This window comes from Aplysia californica, unplaced genomic scaffold (assembly GCF_000002075.1).
Source record: "Aplysia californica isolate F4 #8 unplaced genomic scaffold, AplCal3.0 scaffold01336, whole genome shotgun sequence".
Lineage (NCBI taxonomy): Eukaryota > Metazoa > Mollusca > Gastropoda > Aplysiida > Aplysiidae > Aplysia > Aplysia californica.
Genome location: NW_004798606.1, coordinates 71429 through 89857, shown reverse-complemented (window position 1 = coordinate 89857; position 18429 = coordinate 71429). Strand labels below are relative to the sequence as shown.

The window sequence follows — 18429 nt, the reverse complement described above, 5'->3', positions numbered from 1 at the left end:
TGAAATTTCAATTTCAACTTGTTTCTTTATTTCTGTGTTCTCCATGACTAGCGCGGCACGCCCGGTACAAGGCCTAACATATTGACCTACACTCGATAGTCCTCTGCAAATCTTGTGCTTGTGAACCATCTTCTATCTTCTCTATTTTTAAAAAAATCAAGAAAAGAAAGCAAACGCACGCGTGCACACCCACCCACCCACACACACTCTCTCACACACACACACACACACACACACACACACACACACACACACACACACACACACACACACACACACACACACACACACACACACAGCACACACACACACACACACACACACACACACACACACACACACACACACACACAGATTCTAACAGAAGTCTGCGAAATGAAAATAAGCTGTTTGAAAAATAGTTGTAACTGCTTAAACCCGAAATTTTGAAGAATCGGTCTTTTGTATTAACTTATATTAATACAAAGCATAGGACTATAAATACATTAAAATTGTACATGCTTGTACAACAAAACAGCTTGTAATGTGCTACGGCATTATGACACATTTCTAGCTGAATGCTATTCAATCACAGAAGAAAAAGGGAATTTTGCATATTATTATCTTTTTGGATACGTTGGTAGGAAAACAGATATGCCCCCCCCCCCTGTTTTCTCCCGCATTTCCTTTATGGGGAAAGTGTATGAGCAAATAGACTACTAGGATTGCAAAACTTATTTGACTTTTATCATAGCATCATCATAATTTATTTTGAAGGAATGGTGTACTGAAATGCAGCAATTAATTTCTTTAGCTAGAGGCACAAAAGCAATAAAGCAACAAACCATAGTAATAATAATGCTGCCTTCCATGAGAAATACATTAACAAAAAAACCCCAAACAAACACAATTTTAAAAAAGAAATTTAATAGACTCTCTTAATCCTCCCCTCCCACGATTTTTTTCTCCCCTATCACTCAAAAAAAGAGAAAAAAAAACAAAAAAACCCGCAGTAAACAAGATCAACAATAACAAAAATTCAGCTATATTTAAATATCACTGACCAATCTGGCCAGACAAGCCACCACAAAATTCACGCAGTCTCCACGCTTCCGGTCAGTTTTCTAGGCTATAACTAAAAATACAAAAGTGATAAGAAACAGAACAAAACGCTAAATCATGTCAGGTGTATACTGTATATCTAGTACCTAGTACCTAGGCTTTCTCGAGAAGGCCTAGGTGTATACTAAAGAATTAAAAGGCTAGCGCAATCAAATATGGGATAAAACAATGAAAATAAAAGAATAGATTTTAATAATGACATTAGCAAGGCCTATCTGGTTTATACGACCTATATGTTCCTGGAAAAAGGAAAACACACGCACACACACACACACACACACACACACACACACACACACACACACACACACATACACACACACACACACATACAGAGAGAGAGAGAGAGAGAGAGAGAGAGAGAGAGAGAGAGAGAGAGAGAGCACATACATAGTAATAATTAATGAAAAAAAGTCGACCAAGGACTATGCTCATTCTGTACTCTAAAGGGGGTACTAAGTTACTCTCTGCTATTCCTATATCAATATTCGCGTTAGGCCCACCGCGCGCTGTTGATACCCTAAAGCGTCAAAACCGCTCACTGGGTGGAAGGGTATGATGACATATACTTTTGTTTCAATTTGCACCCATATGTTCCTTTTCCAAGAATTTTAGATGGATATTTTATATTCGTTTAACATGATCCTGTCCCCCTTGGCAAAAGTGGGTTGAGCCGCGCCCTGCCCTATTTTTAGATGTGATGGCGGTGGTGAGCAGTGAGCAGTTAGCGAAGACTGTCGAAGAGTGAGTAGCTTTGTTGAGAACCCAGTGTGCAGACATATTACTGTGGTTTTTGTGTTATAAGATTTTTGTGTGTGTGCTAGAATACCCTTTCAGCAGGCTTTTAATTTGATAATTGTGTTTCTTTTTACTGTATGCGTTTGTTGCGAGAATGCTACAGACATTGACACTCGTTCAACTGTTTTGTGTGAGTGCTTTTCCTAGACTAAGTGCTCTGGGCTCTGGGCAGAAGCCCACTTTCTGATTGGAGCTCAGGCGCCAAGTTACTTTTGTTGCGAACAATAAAACATCGATTAGACCTGGAATCTAGTCTACAGATCGAGATTTCAGTAAACACTCTGGCTTTCAACTTTGGCCAGCCATTGGAAAAGAGATACACTCCCCTCCTCCGGCCCCTGGCCCCTGCTAACACTTAGTAGGCTACATTAAGTTATTGTTGACATAGATACACGTTCATACATGAGTGCACACACACACACACACACACACACACACACACACACACACACACACACACACACACACACACACACACACACACCCACACACACATACACACACATACTCTTGCAGGGGCAGTGGGTGGTTCTAATGTGGGTGGGGCTGAGAAATCAGGGTAGGTAGATCTAGAGTTCAAAGGTAAGATTTCCTTGGTTCAGAGGACATTCGAGATATGATTTAATTTCATTCTCACACTCACACGCAAACGCGCTCTTATGACCTATACAGTTGTGAGCGCCGTAAAATACCAACAAAATTAATTAATTAAAACACGCAAGTGCACACACATACAACAGCAACTGGATTAGCCATGGGGTCGCAGAAAGCAAAGGCAGTCCTAAAACGTGGGCCCATGAGCGTGTTTTGGTTACTGGGTCTCTGGTGAAAGTGTTGTGTCATGAACTTCCCCTCATTGCATCATTGTCTGGGCTGGCAGAGAACGAGCCCTCTCTAACAACAGTTTCCGCAGGCTCTCATAAATTTGTTTCTTTTACCTTTTTTCAAAGAACAAAAATCAACAACAACAACCTTTTTTCAAAGAGTTTTAAGAAAGGACCGTGGGAATGGGCTCATTCTTTGCTGAGCCCTAAAACACATTTGATTGGCTGTTAGGTTACTATCGTTGTAAGCGGTGACTACAGTGATTGGATAAACGAGCAAGCGTGTGTGCTCACCGCATGCAACTTAAGGTGGAGACGGAAGATTCTGAAACAGTTCTTACAGTTTCAACTGATTATCTCATTTATTATCTAAGAATTATTCATTTACGGAGGGAAAGAGTTGGGGGTGGGAGTGGGAGGGGCTCAAGCCCTATAGCCCTTCACTACGCCCCGCCCCAGCACCTTTGCACTCACACTCAAACACTCACTCATATGATACTCTCTCCCTCTCTCTCTCTGTCTCTCTCTCTCTCTCTCTCTCTGTCTCTCCCCCCCTCTCTCTCTCTCTCTCTCTCTCTCTCTCTCTCTCTCTCTCTCTCTCACTCTCAATGTAGGCCTATACACACAAACACATATATATACACACACACACTCACAGAGATGTACACACTCAATACATTATACAATGTAAAGATACAGGCTAATTTAATTGGTTACTCTCTCGCTCTCACACATAGGTCACACAAACAGCGTTGATGGCTTTGTGACTAATTTGAATAGAGTAATTAAAATGTCCTTCAGAGATTATTAAATCATACCTTCGAAGGGGGCATCTGTTATATATTATGTTAGATGTTGTTCTTATATTATTTATGTGTCCGAACTGTCAGCTTGAATTCAAAAGCACCAAAGGGTGATGAAACAGCTCTAGCCTACATTTTATTTGTCAGTCTGGTTGTAGGCTAAAGTAGGTTCACTGTAACTGCTCAGAGGATCTTATGTTGTATAAGTACCAGTTCACTTGTTTCCTTCTGTTTGAAACCATCTTGTATGTTTTGCTGTTTCAGATGTTATGAAGAGAAAATTGTATGACGATTTGATGACCTGTGAGATGTTCCTCTGTGGTGTGAGCTCTTCCCAGTTTTTCTCGGAAGAAGAATTTGATGACTTGTGAATATTGGATGAAAGGCTAACTGTTCTGCACCTCAGCTGAAACATCTTCCACAATGGCAACGAGAGCTGCGACATGTGAGCTGAGTGTTGTGTCTTTTTTTCTCTTTTCGGTTTCATGATTAGCCCGTAATATAACTCATTGTAAATGATTGTTCCTTTAACCCTTTCGTGACCTAAATAACGTAGGGAGTGCATCATTTTTTCATACATGACGAACGTGCCAAGAAGCTGCTTTGACGTACAGTGTTCATCATGCCTTGCGAAGTACGAGGACCATGAAGATGAACACCGTTCGTCTTAGAGGTCGTTTTGTGCGTTTTGTGCATACAGTTTCTGTTAGATATGTATTTTGTAAAATTAATTGCAGATTCACCTTCGGTAATATTTCGTACACAAAGAAAATTTGTGCTTTTAGATATATATAATATATAGTCAGCAGTATTTGAAAACCATGTATAATTATAAGAAACTGACCACTGGATCTAGCTCTACTCTGTGTCCATGTGGATCCAAAACTGTGCTTGGTGAAGCATGAACTGACGTGTCACCAAAGGATTAATGAGTTAATTTCTAATGGTTGTCGAAGTTTGGAGATTGTTGTCCGAGTGTGGGTTTGTTTAGGTTTTCTTACGGACTGAAGTTATTGGTCATATCATGAGGGGTGATACAGGTGAAAATTTTCTAGTGAACTAACCCTGAAAAGACCACCAGTTGTAAATGTTGATTAAAAACATGAGTTCAATGTTGAATTGAAAAGTTAAAGAATATAAAAATATTTACTCTTGTGTCACTTTGGGATTTTATTATGATATACTGACTTTTTAAATAAAAGATGGTTAAAAAATGTACATTTCCTTTGAGATTAATTTTGATTAAACAATTTGTCACTTTGTTTTTCTGTTTTCAGTCACATCAAAGATACGCAACTTGAAGGAGTATCATTACAAGATTGTCACAAACATCGCTCCGTTGCCAACTGGTGTTGACATTGCCAATACTCTCAAGTATTTTTCACAGACTCTTCTCAGGTGATCAACATAGAACTTCAGAAAACGATTGTTCATTATTTCTATAACCTCAGAATAGAATTTGTCATGAATTGGTTTGATGGGGAGAGGGCGTGGGGGAAAGGGGTGGGGGTTAAATAAATCAATGACAATCAATCATGCAAACTCCCATTACTTCACTATTATTCCAAGATAATTCTGCTGTGTAACATATTGGTCAAGATAGTACTGTAACATGTCTTGTTGAGGACCAGCACTTCCACAATGTTTTGTTTACTTAGTGTTTACTCCAAATGATATCCACTGGGGATAGAAAAAGTGTCAAATTAATACTACAGAAATTATATCTAGTTTCCCCATTCCTTTTTCATATGTGAGGCAGCGTGGTGGAATCAGGCTCTCGTCAATTTTTGGGCTTGTAGAGTTATTGGTATCATCTTAAAGCTTGTTCACCTGCCTTTATTTGGATGAAAAAAATATCGATTTATCTTTAATACAAGTCGAGATATTTGTGAAAGAAGGAGGTGGGGGTCACTTGTTTTCAGAGGTAAAATAAGTGGGAAAATGGCAGCCAATAGTTATTTCCTTAGTTTAAAAGTCCGTGGTAACTGAAAATTTACATTTTTTGTGCCTTAACAACGTTTTTCTGAAAAATCCACACAGAAATGAGTTCTTTAATGGGCATGAAAGGTGTTGAGCTAAAAAACAAAAATTTGATAAAATTCACAAACCTGCGGAAAAATGCAAGTTTCTTCACTTTGATTATTTTGACAAGAGCCTGATTCCACCATGCTGCCTCACATATATATTCAGAAAATCCACCCCATCCCTTCGCCGAGTATCTTTACATTTCTAATTGTTGTCAAATTCATTTCAAATAAAATGAGCTATATTTTATGTCTTTTGTGAAGAAATTAATAGTACCATGATAATACATCATATATGGAAGCCTGCACTACTAGAGAAGGACCAAGATTAAAAAGTAGTGACCTAAAGGAAGTGTCAAAAGTTGAAATGTCTGTTTCAAAAACAATTCTTTTTTACTTTACAGCGTTCTCAAAGATGTGCCAAACATCCCCATTGAGAACTATGGTCTGCGACAAAAAGACAGCGTTCGCCTGTCGATTTTCCCCACCCTGAACTACTCGGGCTTGTACCAGGCTGTTCTCAGTATCTTGGACCTGGTCCCGGTGGTCCAGATTGGGCAGCTTGGTAAGTCTATAGTACTTACTTTATATTTGTCTTTTTGTTCCTTTGTTTGTCCTTCATCAGTGACTAAATTTCTTCATGTTCTATATGTGTGTGTGTGCGCGCGCGTGTGTGTGTATGTGTGTGTTGTGTGTGTGTGTGTGTCTGTTTGTGTGTGTGTGAGAGTGTGTGTGAGTGATAAGAGAGATGGGGAGATTGATAGTTTAATAGAAATATGATGTTAATGGTTGTTTGTGTAAAGTAAGTTGCATGTGGATTATGATTATCATAATCATTATTAGTAGTAGTTGTATTTAGTACTTTATATTGTTGCTATTATAATCGATATCGTCATTACTTTTAGTATTAATTTAAGTATTTTCTGTTATTTCAGCTCTGGGAGAAGCTGTGTTAAATGTGCTTGGCTGGCTGGTTCCCTTCCTGGAGCACGACCTACTAGACGCTCTGCCGTACACCGTGGCGTCAACTCTGGCCATCTTCCCACCGACCCTCCACAAGGACACGATCGACCTGCTGTGCACTAGTCTCCTACCCATGACTCTCAGTAAGGCTGCTTCATTGTGGCAATGGGGGACTTTGGGGGGGGGGGGGGGGGGGGGAAAGGAGGAGGATTGAAGGGGGTAAGGCTGTGGCTGGTTCTGATTGATATCTTCACTAATTCTCGTAGAATATCATCATATCATGTTATCTGTAGTTTTGAATTTTAAATGTTTACTTGCGGTTCACAGTGGGTAGGGGGAGGTCTTCACTTCAAGGGATACATCAGATGAGATCCTGCAAGTGCCAATTTTAAATATATTTGCTAATGAAAGGTAGAGAGGGAGAGGGAGAGAGAGAGAGAGAGAAATGTAGGAAACGGAAACGAATAGATTCTTTTGTAATAATATTACAGTATTTTATGCTTTGAAAGATTGATAAAAATTGTTTTTAACTTTCAAACTTCAAGCTAGCACTGTGCTCTCTACCTTATCTCTGATTAGACTTGCATGCAAATTCTGCCTCAGGTGCGGATGTGAGTGAGGAGCCGACATATGCCAGTGAATCTGCCGCAGCCATCATCACTATGGTGTTTCAACACACAGAGAATGGAGGTGAGTTTTATCATCAGGTCTTGAAGTTTTCTGAGGAATTTTGTAATGATGTATGCTTTGTTGCAACTTGCAACGGGTTTACTGAGTTTGTGATTGCTAATGAGTTGGTCCCGTATTGACACAATTTGGTCACCCAGAAGGCAGGCAGCTGCAACCATGTCTATCTGGGCTCGCCCAGGCTAAGTGGGATACAGCATCCCAGCAGACAGTTGGATGTACTTGAAAAAAACAATTTCCCCACATAAGAATTGTAATATTGTTCGGTTTGTGGGTACAAACAGATATAGAGAGAGTGAAGAAATGCACGTCTGAAAAGGCTCTTTGGTTTTATTTTAGTCTTCTAGTACATTGTAACCGAAAAGTGACTACTGAGTAGAAGAAAGGTAGTGTCTAAATCCCGATACGTTACCTAACAGTTATAACAGAAAAGTTATGTGATGTATATTATTCCACAGAAATGGAACCCTTGGCTTCTGCATGTGTAACTGTTACACCAGAGACATTGGTCAGAGTTTGTGAATAACGCAATATTTTTTTATTCCTTCGGTTTTATCCCTTCTGGTGCTCCGCATCTTGTGTTAAGTAAAAAGTAATAGCAGGTGTTTTGCACCCACATCGACAGGTTGCTTCATCCCCGCTTGTCAGAATCTACCCCGGCTGAGAGGGATACAAGGTCTCAACAGAAAGACGGAGATACTTAATTTTAAATTGAACTCATGTCTTCAGCATGAGATGACAAAGCACCTGACTACTGCACCACATACACTGGTGCATGTTTGGGACATAATTATAATCAATAAAAGACTGTAGAGCAGTGCCATTTAATGACAGAGTTTAGAAATTTAATTCAAGTGCAGTTAAAATTGTCCAAAATGGCACCCATAATAATTACAAAACGCAAGAGGTGAAGTGGAAAGTGGTCCTTTGTACAAGTGATTGTTTTAGAAAAGGTTCGACCATTGTTTAAATATGATTTGTGATGTTTTCTATTGTCAATCACTATCATGACCTTAGCCTTAGTCCTGTTGACCTGAGCTCCAGCCTCAGTGTATGCTTACCTTTTCTTTTCCGCCCTCTTAAGGCACACTTCAGAGGCAGTAGTGTAAATCTGCCATTGTAAGTGGGGAACTCAGTTGAAATGGTCTTGCAGTTTTAAGGGAGTGAGGGCTCAAAAGGTTAAAATTTGGAGGCTCTCATGGTCTAGAGGTTAAGGTGTTCGCTTCTGATTCAAAGGTCTCGAGTTCAAATCCGGGTAGCAACAGAAAAATGTTCTTCTCTAAAATTGTCTCCTTTCACCTTCTTTCCTTCTCTCTTGCAATATTCTGTCGTCTGCTTTCGTCTCCGCTTTCTTCCCTCACCCATCACCTCCTTTGCCCCCTCCACTGGGCTCCTGACTTTCTGCTGCCTTTCTACTGCTACTTCTTGGCTCCTTCTTACTGCTGTCTTTCAGCCATACCCCTGATCTTCGGGTAGGAAAGATCTACACCTAGCCTTCTCGGACTAATGTGAAAAATCTCGGAGGTCCCGTGTGCAAGTTGCGTACGTTAAAGATCCCTTGGTGGTCCAAAATCGATAAGAGTAGGCTTCGGCCGCCACCTGGACAAAATTCAAAATTTCGTACCTATTGAAAATGTTTGGTGTATTCCCCGCGCTCATATGACCTTATGCAGTTGAGAGCACTGTAAAACACATACGAAAAAAAGAAAAAGAAAGTTAAAATTTTGACTTTTTTGTTCTCTTTCAGCGTTCCACTCCCAGATTTTGGAGTGTTTCATGAGTATGAAGAAAAACATTATCAAAGTAAGTAAATTTTTAAAAATTAATCACTCATATTTCTGATTGATTTGTATCTCTCGTCTATCATTTAATTGTAATGTCATTCTTTGACCTTTCTATTGCACATTAACTACATCTTTTATGTATTTCTTTTTTTAAACGATAATTTATTTTTGTTTTCACATTTTGTTGTCCGTGAGCTGTACAAGGTCAAGACCCACATTGTAGCACAGCTGCCTGATTGACCGTTGAAGAGTTTTAAACAGAAAATTGCTTGCATCATGTCTTTGTTCGCATCAAACTATTTCTGTTTAAAAATTTTTTTTTTATAGATGTTTTTCATGCCTTCATCTACACAATTTAGATCATTTAGGACAGGGGTTTAAACCCTACTTGTCAAGGCTAATTGGGGCTGAGAGGGATACAATGTCCCAGCAGACATACTGAGATACTCAATAAAAATCCCCCCAAATGGGAATCAAACTCAGGTCTCCTGTGAGTGATGGCCTAACAGCTACATGACAGACGCCAGTCTTGTAGTGGGAAAGTGACAGGGGGTGGGTGGAAGGCGCACATCATCGCAGCAGACAGGCAGGCAGAAATACTCGATAAAATTCCAACTGGGAAATCAAATCAAAGTCAGGTCTTCTGCATGCAGTGATGAAGTACCAGAGGCGCCAGTGACCCCTTCTGTGCCTGTCCAGGTTAAGTGCAAGGCTGAGCCATAAACAACTACATCTTTGTGTTTGTGGATGATTATTATGTTCAGTCACCAGAAATGATAGTACATTTGTGAGGCAGCATTGTGAAATCAGGCACTCGCCAAAATAATGAAAGTCAAGAAACTTGCATTTTTCCACCAGTTTGGCAACTTTTATCAAAATTGTGTTTTTTTAGCTAAACACCTTTTATGTTCATATGAAAACACATTTCTATATAGATTTTACTGCAAAACCTTGTTAAAAGGCAACGAATGTGTAATTTTCAGTTTTCAAGGACTCTTAAGCTATTAAAGTTACCAAACTGTGGAGGCCATTTTCTCAATAATTTTACTTTTGAAAACAGGCTACCCCACATCCTTCAATCGCAAACATCTCGACTTCTGTTCAAGATAAATAGGTATTTTTTTCATTGAAAGCAAGGCAAATGAATACCCTTTTAGATGACACCAATAACTCTTTATGCCCAAAAAATGACGAACGCCTGATTCCACCACATTGTGACACATTTTTGCCTGTACCACCAGTGTGTTTTCAAATCTGCTTTGCTTGTTCTCAGGACATTTTGAGCATCATTGCGTATGCTCCTCCGACAGCCAAGGCTCCAGCAGCTCACCTGCTATTTTACTACTGGCCCCAGCTCAACCCAACGCTCAGTGATCGCAGAGGCATACATTACAAATACAGTGGTATGTAAAAGTATACATTGCATATACACTGGTATGTCCATTATGTAGAGGCACATATTATCATAAATGCAGTGGTTTTTAGAGGTGTGCATAACCAATACTTTATGTTGAGTCATACGTTAAGTAGAGATGGGATATGTTATAAATACTGTGGTATTTAGTGGCTTGCATTTTATGGAGGTATGCTTTTTAAATACTGTGATTTGTAGAGGTGTTTATTATAAATACAGAGATGTTTAGCTGTATATGTTATGAATACAGTGGTAGTAGAAGTTTATATTTAAATACAGTAGGTATGTTGAATCATGTTATAAATACAGTGATGAATAGAGGCCTGCCATTTAATTCTGATAGTGCTAGGTAATGACTTGTGTTAGATTTACAATGGTATACAAAGGTAGACTATCTGCTATAAATACGTGTACATTGATAAACATACATTAAATATTCTAAGTTAAGTTATTCTTCTGTATATTGTAGAAGAGACTATTAGATTTGTCCCAGTTTGCAATTCTTGTGTAAAGAGAAAAGAATTGTAGCTGGTTATAGTATCATTGATGTATTGTTATTCACCATGATCTGTTCTGCTATGGAGTATTCCTTAACTGTAAAATGCCTACCTTCCCCTCCTCCGCACTCCTTTGTACTGTAAATCCTGACTAGAGATCGTACATTTTTACTATGATGAGGTCAGTGCTCACGTTGTATTGATTTCAGGGTACAGTTTATGATATGCCTTTGCTTTTTTTTTACGCTGCTTGAAAGGAATTGAATTTACAGGTACACATTTCTTGGAAACAACTCCAACTTGTCTTATATTCTTGTCTGTAAGATTTTTTTTGATTTGTTGAATTAGGGAGAAACTTTGAAACATTTGTATAATTTTTGTTAGTGTTGTCTGTGTGTGTGTGTGTGTGTGTGTGTGTGTGTGTGTGTGTGTGTGTGTGTGTGTGTGTGTGTGTGTGTGTTTGAACACTTGCATTGTTTAAGTTCAAACATTTGTATGTGTGTGTGTGTGTGTTTGTGTGTGTGTGTATGTATGTGTGTGTGTGTGTTTGTGTGTGTGTGTGTGTGTGTGTGTTTATTTGTGTGTATGTATGTGTGTGTGTTTGTGTGTGTGTGTGTGTGTGCACGTGCGCGGGTGAGAATGTTTACATATTGTTTTGTGTTCAGGTTAATTCTTGATTGGTTGGGGAACACCTTAGTGAGATCTATTTGTAAGTATAACTTTCTGTTCCTGGTGAAATGCATAGGTTGTCACAATGATTTGCAGTAGCTCAGACCTCCACTCTTCTGTAGTTCCATTAAAGATTGAAAGATTGTACACAACAAGATCACTCTTTCGAAAGAGAACCATAAAAAATCATTGCCCAATTTTGTAGAATCAACGCTGATGAAAAGTTTTTTCTCAAATAGGGGTTATTCATTTAACAATCTGTGCTCGTACTTTCTGTAAACCAGGTACAGCTCTACCTAAAAATAGTATCAAATGCTGTTATAAAGATGTTGCCACGGGCAATTTTTTTTTGGTAGGCCTTCTTGTTCAGATTCACAGCAAACTTCTACTCTTGTGGGTGGTTGTCGGGTGCTCTGGTGTGGTTTGCTTCTTCTTTCCTATCAAAGATCTATCGTCTTTATCTCCCCTTCTTCTTTTTTATGTTTGTTACTCTCTTGTAACACCTCTAATCTTCTGGCGCTCATATGACCTTTATGCTGTTGCGAGTGCCGTAATACCTCTACTAAAACTAAAAAACTTCTACTCAACAACTTCTTCCGTTCATTTATAAAAATTTACTTACTGTCTGTGATCTTCAGTTCTCTTATGTAAACTTAAAAAAAAAAATTGAAGGCTTAAGTTTCATGTGTACTTGATTAGTAACTGAAATACATTCCTGTCCCTATCCTGCACAGCCTGGCCTGCTATTCTGTGTCAGCGCAAAGGCTGCATTAATGAAGGGAACTGTCAGGCTGTTAAGGTTTGTAGCTTCTACCTTCTTTCTTTTTTTCCTCTTTTTTTCTATCTTTCTTCCTTTTTTCCCTTTTCTTTCTTTCTGTCTTTCATGAATGCATATCAAGTGTATTAGTTATATTTCACATTGTTACAGTAGTGCTGAGTGAAAGATATACTGCTCACATAAATTCTGATTTTTCTTTTTTTTAGCTTTCTGATCTGTAGATGAGCTTTAACTCTTTATCAGCTTGGGGTTTTTAACAGATTTTGTTGGGGTTTGTCCCCTTGATAAAATTCTGATCAAGGGTGTTACACAAAAAAAGCTATATTTAGATCAAATATGCTGAAATATAGTTGTAGCATACACCAAAATGTCAGGAAATGAATGAACTTTTATAAAAAGTGCATTTTGTAAGGAAATTTATATATCTTTTTATGTTATGCAATCATAAACACACCCATAATTTTTTGTTCACACGAAAGTTGGGGAAACATAAAATCCTGACTTCAAATCGAAAAGCTTCGCATTCGCATTTTATCGCATCCTTGAATACAATCACGTGGTGTGCGGCTCCGAGCAGTTCAGCGATATATAGCGCGACGCAGTGTGCGCCTCCGAGCAGATAAAGAGTTAATTCATCAGTTATGTTTTTGTGCCCAAGAATAATATTGCAGAGGATTTTTTTTATATCGGTGCATTTTTTATTTTCTCTGATCTTTTACTTTCATCCTATGAGTATATTTCTTGGTTTAAAGGTAGTATGAATGTAAAGATTATGTAGATAATTGTTTTAAGATGTGAAGTTACGCACGATATTTCTTAGTTGGAAAAGACTATGAACAGAAAGAGTTATGATATGATGTTAGTTTGTTTGATTAATTAAAAATGACATAAATATAAAAATTTGTTTACATAATTGTCATGTAAATTAGTATTCGCTATATGTCTTTGGAAATAATATTTACGAAAAGAGTTATTTGTTGTTTGAGATGAAGTTATCAAGGGAAACACCTAGCTGCTTGCTGTGGTCAACCCTCCCCCCACCACCCAAAAAAACCCATTATGGTCAGTGTGTCCTCTCTGTGTGTCCTCTCTGTGTGTCCTGTCCTGACCAGATGTGCATCAACCCGGCCCTGGCCATCCACTCGGGAGACACGCCCCCTCCCCTGTACATCTGCAGCGACTGCACCGAGGCGTTGAAGAAAGACCACGGAGAGTACATGATGGACCTGCTCATGCCTATGCCACACGTCTCGTCGGTCTGTGAGAATAAGGTACATGCCTGGATTTGTCTCTGCTCTTCTCTATTTTATTTTAAACGTTTATGCAGTTTTAAAAAAATACTACTATACGCACAAACATGCGTGAAAAGATTTTTTGGTGGCTCTTATGAAATATGTGTTGGGTTTTGGCCGAAAACACTCAGTGCATCTGGTGGCCGGTAACAATGTGCATTTAGAAGCAAAAAAAACCTCAATTTTTTCCAAAATGTCGCATATCGGGTTTTGCATCTCACACCCTAATATGTACAACCTCATTGACACAATATGGATCACTTAGATAGGCAGACTGTTTCAATCCTGCCTGTCAAGGAAAACCTGGTCTTAGTGGGATACTGCATACAACATCACAGCTGACTGACAGAGGAAGTTTTGGCGCAAAGTATTGATTTCTATCTGTGTGAAGGGTTTTTGTTTACTACACAATCCATGGTGGCCTGGACAGGAAGAATTGTTTAGCTCACCTCCTATATGATCTTACTTACTTACTTACTTATTTACTACCCATTATGCCTTTTGGCGTTTAGGGTAGCAACAAAGGATCTCCAGCTCTGTCTGTTTTGGGCCATCTTGGTCAGCGTTCCCCACGAATGATTCCAGGACTTCATTTCAGACTCTACTGTGCGTCTCCAGGTCACTTTGGGTCTGCCCCTTTTGCGACGTCCTTCGGGTGTCCAGTGGAGGGCAGTCTTCACAATAGAGTCTGGCTCTCTTCTCAGAACATGTCCAATCCGTCTCCACCTTCTCCTTTTTATTATGGTTGTCATGTCCTCTTGCCTACATTTACGTAACAGATCTGCTTTGGAAATCTTGTCGGGCCAGAAGATTCTGAGGATTTGGCGTAAGCTGGTTGTATAAAAGGAAGATAGCTTGGCACTGTCATGATCAGTCATCCTCCAGCATTCAGCGCCATATAGGAGTGTGGATAGTACACAGCTGTTATACATGTAATGTATACATGTAATGCATTTACAATGATTACAATTTATGGAGTCAGGGTCTGATGGAAAAGCTGTTTTTAAAAAAAAAATTTGGTGTTTTGTGCCCCCCTTGACATAATTTAGATCATTTAGAAGGCGGGCTGCTTCAGCCTTGCCTGTTGGGAATAACTTGGGCTGAGAGAGGTACAACATCCTAATAGAAAGACAGATACTGGATGAAAATTCTTCTACCTAGGAATTACGCTCATGTCTTTGGCTTGTGACGATGAAGCGCCTAGCCACTACACCACTGATGCTGATGTATAGATTCTTTTAATTACCCAAAAGTGGTGGAATGTTGAACAGCCCAAGAAGCATGCAGGATGCGGATTATTTTTCTACCAAGTGTCATTGCTTTCCTCATCTTTCTTCTTTCACCAAGAACTGCAAGTCGTCACAGAACATTGCGATCTGCACGTGCTTCAGCATAGAGTGCGCCAGCTATAACAGCAACAGGCCTGTCAGGTACTGCAGCACCTGTCACGAGCGTCGTCACGGCAACAGCGGCTCACCCAATCACATCTTCCACACCAGTATCTCGGACATCTGGGGCTGCACACCGGAAGTGCAGAGATACCTCATGGATGCCATCGTCAGGTCAGTACTGGGAGTATTTATCATGCTTCATTTTTACAAAATTATGACATTCTTTCCAACCCCCCTTTGCCCTTTCCACTTCCGTCTTCCATCCCCCCCCTTTCCCTCCCCCCCCCCACCATTTTATCGTTCCTCTTTTCCTTTGCTCCCTAGTGGATTTTGGGATCACAAATGGACTCACTTCTCTAACTGGCATTTGTGGTAAAAGGATTAGGTTCTTCACCATTTCATGCAGAAGACGCAAGTTTTGTTCTCAAAGGGGGAAGTCTGCTAGAATGCTGTATCTCGCTGGATCCGTGTTGGCCCTGACAGGCAGGGTCGAAGCACTCACCTTCTAAGTGATCCATTAATAGGACATGTATTTGTTATTGTCCGTTAGAATTGATCACAATTGTCAGGCTGAAGGAAAGTCGTGTGTACCAAGCCGGAAGATGCTCTGTATGTTGTTTGGGACTGAGATAGGGAAGTGGACGGAGTTGGTCTACTGGTGGAAGGAGCTGTTTTGAAAACATGTGAATATTGTCTTGGGAGGGATACACAAACCTTAACTCATACTTTTGTTCAATTTTGTTAATTTGTATGTATTTTGTTTATCAGTTGTAAGTTGGTCTTAAATCATTGCAGGACCAACATCTGTTGTGTAATGGTTAGGCACTTTTATTAAGTATCTCTCTATTTCTGCTGGGATGTTTTTACTTATTCAGCCGTGGTAAGCTCTGTCAGGGAGCGTTGAACCAGCGGGCATTTTAAGTGATATTAATTGTGTCAACAGGGGTATAAATCGTGAAACATCAATCATTTTGTTTGCAGTTTGTTGAAAGAGGCATCGCCCATCGGGACAAAGAGGATGGTGGAGATGGGGGAAGATCTGCGTCGCATGCCAGATGATGACGATGGCTTCGAGGTGGAAGATGTCGGGGAGAGAAAGTTGCTCAGTCGGTATGGAATTTGGCTGCTGGTGGAGCTGTGCAAGCCCGGGGAGGATATCCCCATTGTAAGCTGGGACAAAGTAGTCTAGTGGTCTCTGTGTGTGCTGTCTTATACTGAGATTGTTGCTGTACCGGTGGATAGTTAGAGGGTGCCACTGATTGGTCCTTTTTTTTTCTTCTCTGATTGGTCCTACTTCTTTTCTTTCCCTTTGTTGTTTCTGTCCATCTTGGGTACTCTTTCTCTGCTCTAAGTGAGCGTTATTATCTCAATGTGCTTTTGTTTACTCAAAGTTTGTTGGTGTACCTTTTTTGTTGTTGTTGTTACTGTTGTCATTAATACTGCTGCCCTCAAGTTCACGGTCTGTATGTACATAGTGTCTCTCACTTAGATTGTTGTTATACCATTGTTGCTGTTGTTTTTTAAAAATTTTGTTCTGTGCTTTGATTTTTAAAAGAATGTAATGTTGTCAGTTTGTTGAAAAAATACAGGGACCACTGTTAATCCTAAAAGTCTTCTCACTATTGTTAACTCTGATCCAGCTGCCCTCAAGCCCATACCCTCCACTCTTATGCTCTTTTTAACAGAGAAGTAGTTTTAATAAGTTGTTTCCTCTTATCACTCATGTTAAAACGATATGTTCTCTGTTCCAAGTCGAGCCTAAGTTGAAATGTGTAGTAATTTCCTGTCTTCTTGAGGCTTTCCTCAAACTCTTTCTATGTCATTGTCTCTATGTACATTGTGTTAATGTTGTCACTGCAGCAATGTTCTCACTCACAACCATCTCAGTCCTCTGCATAACCATGGATGGGGGTGGTTGGCGGGTGCTCTGGTGGTGTGGTTTGGTCCTTCTTTTCTATCAAACATCTATCGGCGGGTGGTTGGTGGGTGCTCTGGTGTGGTTTTCTCCTTCTTACCTATCAGACATCTATCATCCTTATCTCCCCGTCTTCTTTTTGTGTTTGTTACTCTCTTGTAACACCTCTAATCTTCGGCACTAATATGATCTTATTGTGTTGTAAGTACCTTAAAAATGACTAAAACTAGACTATTCATGGACTTGGTCAACTGTTGTCCTGATACTGGGCTTTGTCTGACATTTCAGGAGGTCCTGGGAAGGCTGCTGGGAATGCTGTTCCAGTGGTTCGATGCAACAGCCTATCTGCCTGATGGTACAGTTTTCTTGAAATATTTGTATTTGACTGTAATTGACTCTGAAAGCTTTACACCTCCATTGACACAGTTTTGGACATTTAGGGGTCAGGCTACCATGAAGTCCCTACTTACTGTACTTGTGAAAACCATCCTGAATTTTGTGGGATTTAAGATCCCTGGAGACTGACAGAGATAATCAATAAAATGACATCCCCTCATGGGAACTGAAATCACACCTGCGTGCAATGGGGAAGAGCTCTATATTCTTGCGCTTATTGTTTATCATTCAGGGGTTTATGCCCAGTGATGAAAGATCTAGATGAGAGTCCAGTTGGTTACTCTTTTATGCTTCTTTATCTGTTACCTTCCTGTTACAACAAAAAAGCTTTAGTGCCTGTGTGTTAGTAAAAGAATATACCACTGATTCTGGAAAAAATGATTTCAAAATATATATTTATAACACTAGTAATTTATTGATGTTACTAAATGGTGAAATGTTCTAATTTGTAAAGTTAACAAAAATTTCTTTGTTTTGTTCTTTTTTCAAGGTGCCAAATATATTTAGCCGAAGATAAGCATTTTTAGAATGTTTGTTACGAGATTTTTATAAACACTGTATTGTCACCCTTGATGAGCAACTCTGTCAGACACTGATTTACTCAACCTGATAAGACTTGATGTGATTTGCAGTGACTTTTTATGAATTCATGTGACTTGTAAAGACTTGACATGACTTCGGGAGACTTAAGATGTCTTCTGAAAACTTGACATGACTTACAATGGTATGTGTGACTTTGCATGATATACATGACTCATGAAGACTTGTCATGACTTTCAGTGGTTTTGTTTGATGTAACTTGACTACGAAGACCTAACATGACCTATAAGGACTCGATAAAGCAATGACTTTGTAAGACTTTACATGACCTTCGAAGACTTGAGATGACATTACATTCCTCTATGTCCACAGATAACATTGGCAATGCCTTGGAACGACTCAAGCCAGAGGTGAGTTGTTAGTGATAGAGAGGCATTTTTGTGTCAGGAGCTTTGACTTTTTTTGTAAGTGTGTTTTGGTTTGGAAACTTGAGTGTGTTTCAGTTTTCATTATCTGTGTGTGTGTGTGTGTGTGTGTGTGTGTGTGTGTGTGT

The 18429-nt window shown here is 39.5% G+C and overlaps 1 protein-coding gene across 1 annotated transcript in view; it reads left to right on the top strand.

Annotated features, from left to right (window-relative positions):
- Window positions 1–1950: 1950 nt before the first annotated feature.
- The window catches only part of LOC101860711 (protein unc-79 homolog), a gene marked incomplete in the record, with an annotated part of 74225 nt that continues 57746 nt past the window's right edge, over window positions 1951–18429 (top strand). Inside the window, 15 exon segments of the mRNA XM_035973512.1 lie at window positions 1951–2029; window positions 3791–3971; window positions 4804–4924; window positions 5955–6115; window positions 6486–6656; window positions 7117–7203; window positions 8948–9003; window positions 10258–10387; window positions 11153–11167; window positions 12299–12363; window positions 13455–13613; window positions 14982–15196; window positions 16007–16190; window positions 17229–17295; window positions 18249–18286. Of these exon segments, the coding sequence (XP_035829405.1) occupies window positions 3950–3971; window positions 4804–4924; window positions 5955–6115; window positions 6486–6656; window positions 7117–7203; window positions 8948–9003; window positions 10258–10387; window positions 11153–11167; window positions 12299–12363; window positions 13455–13613; window positions 14982–15196; window positions 16007–16190; window positions 17229–17295; window positions 18249–18286 (1491 nt within the window).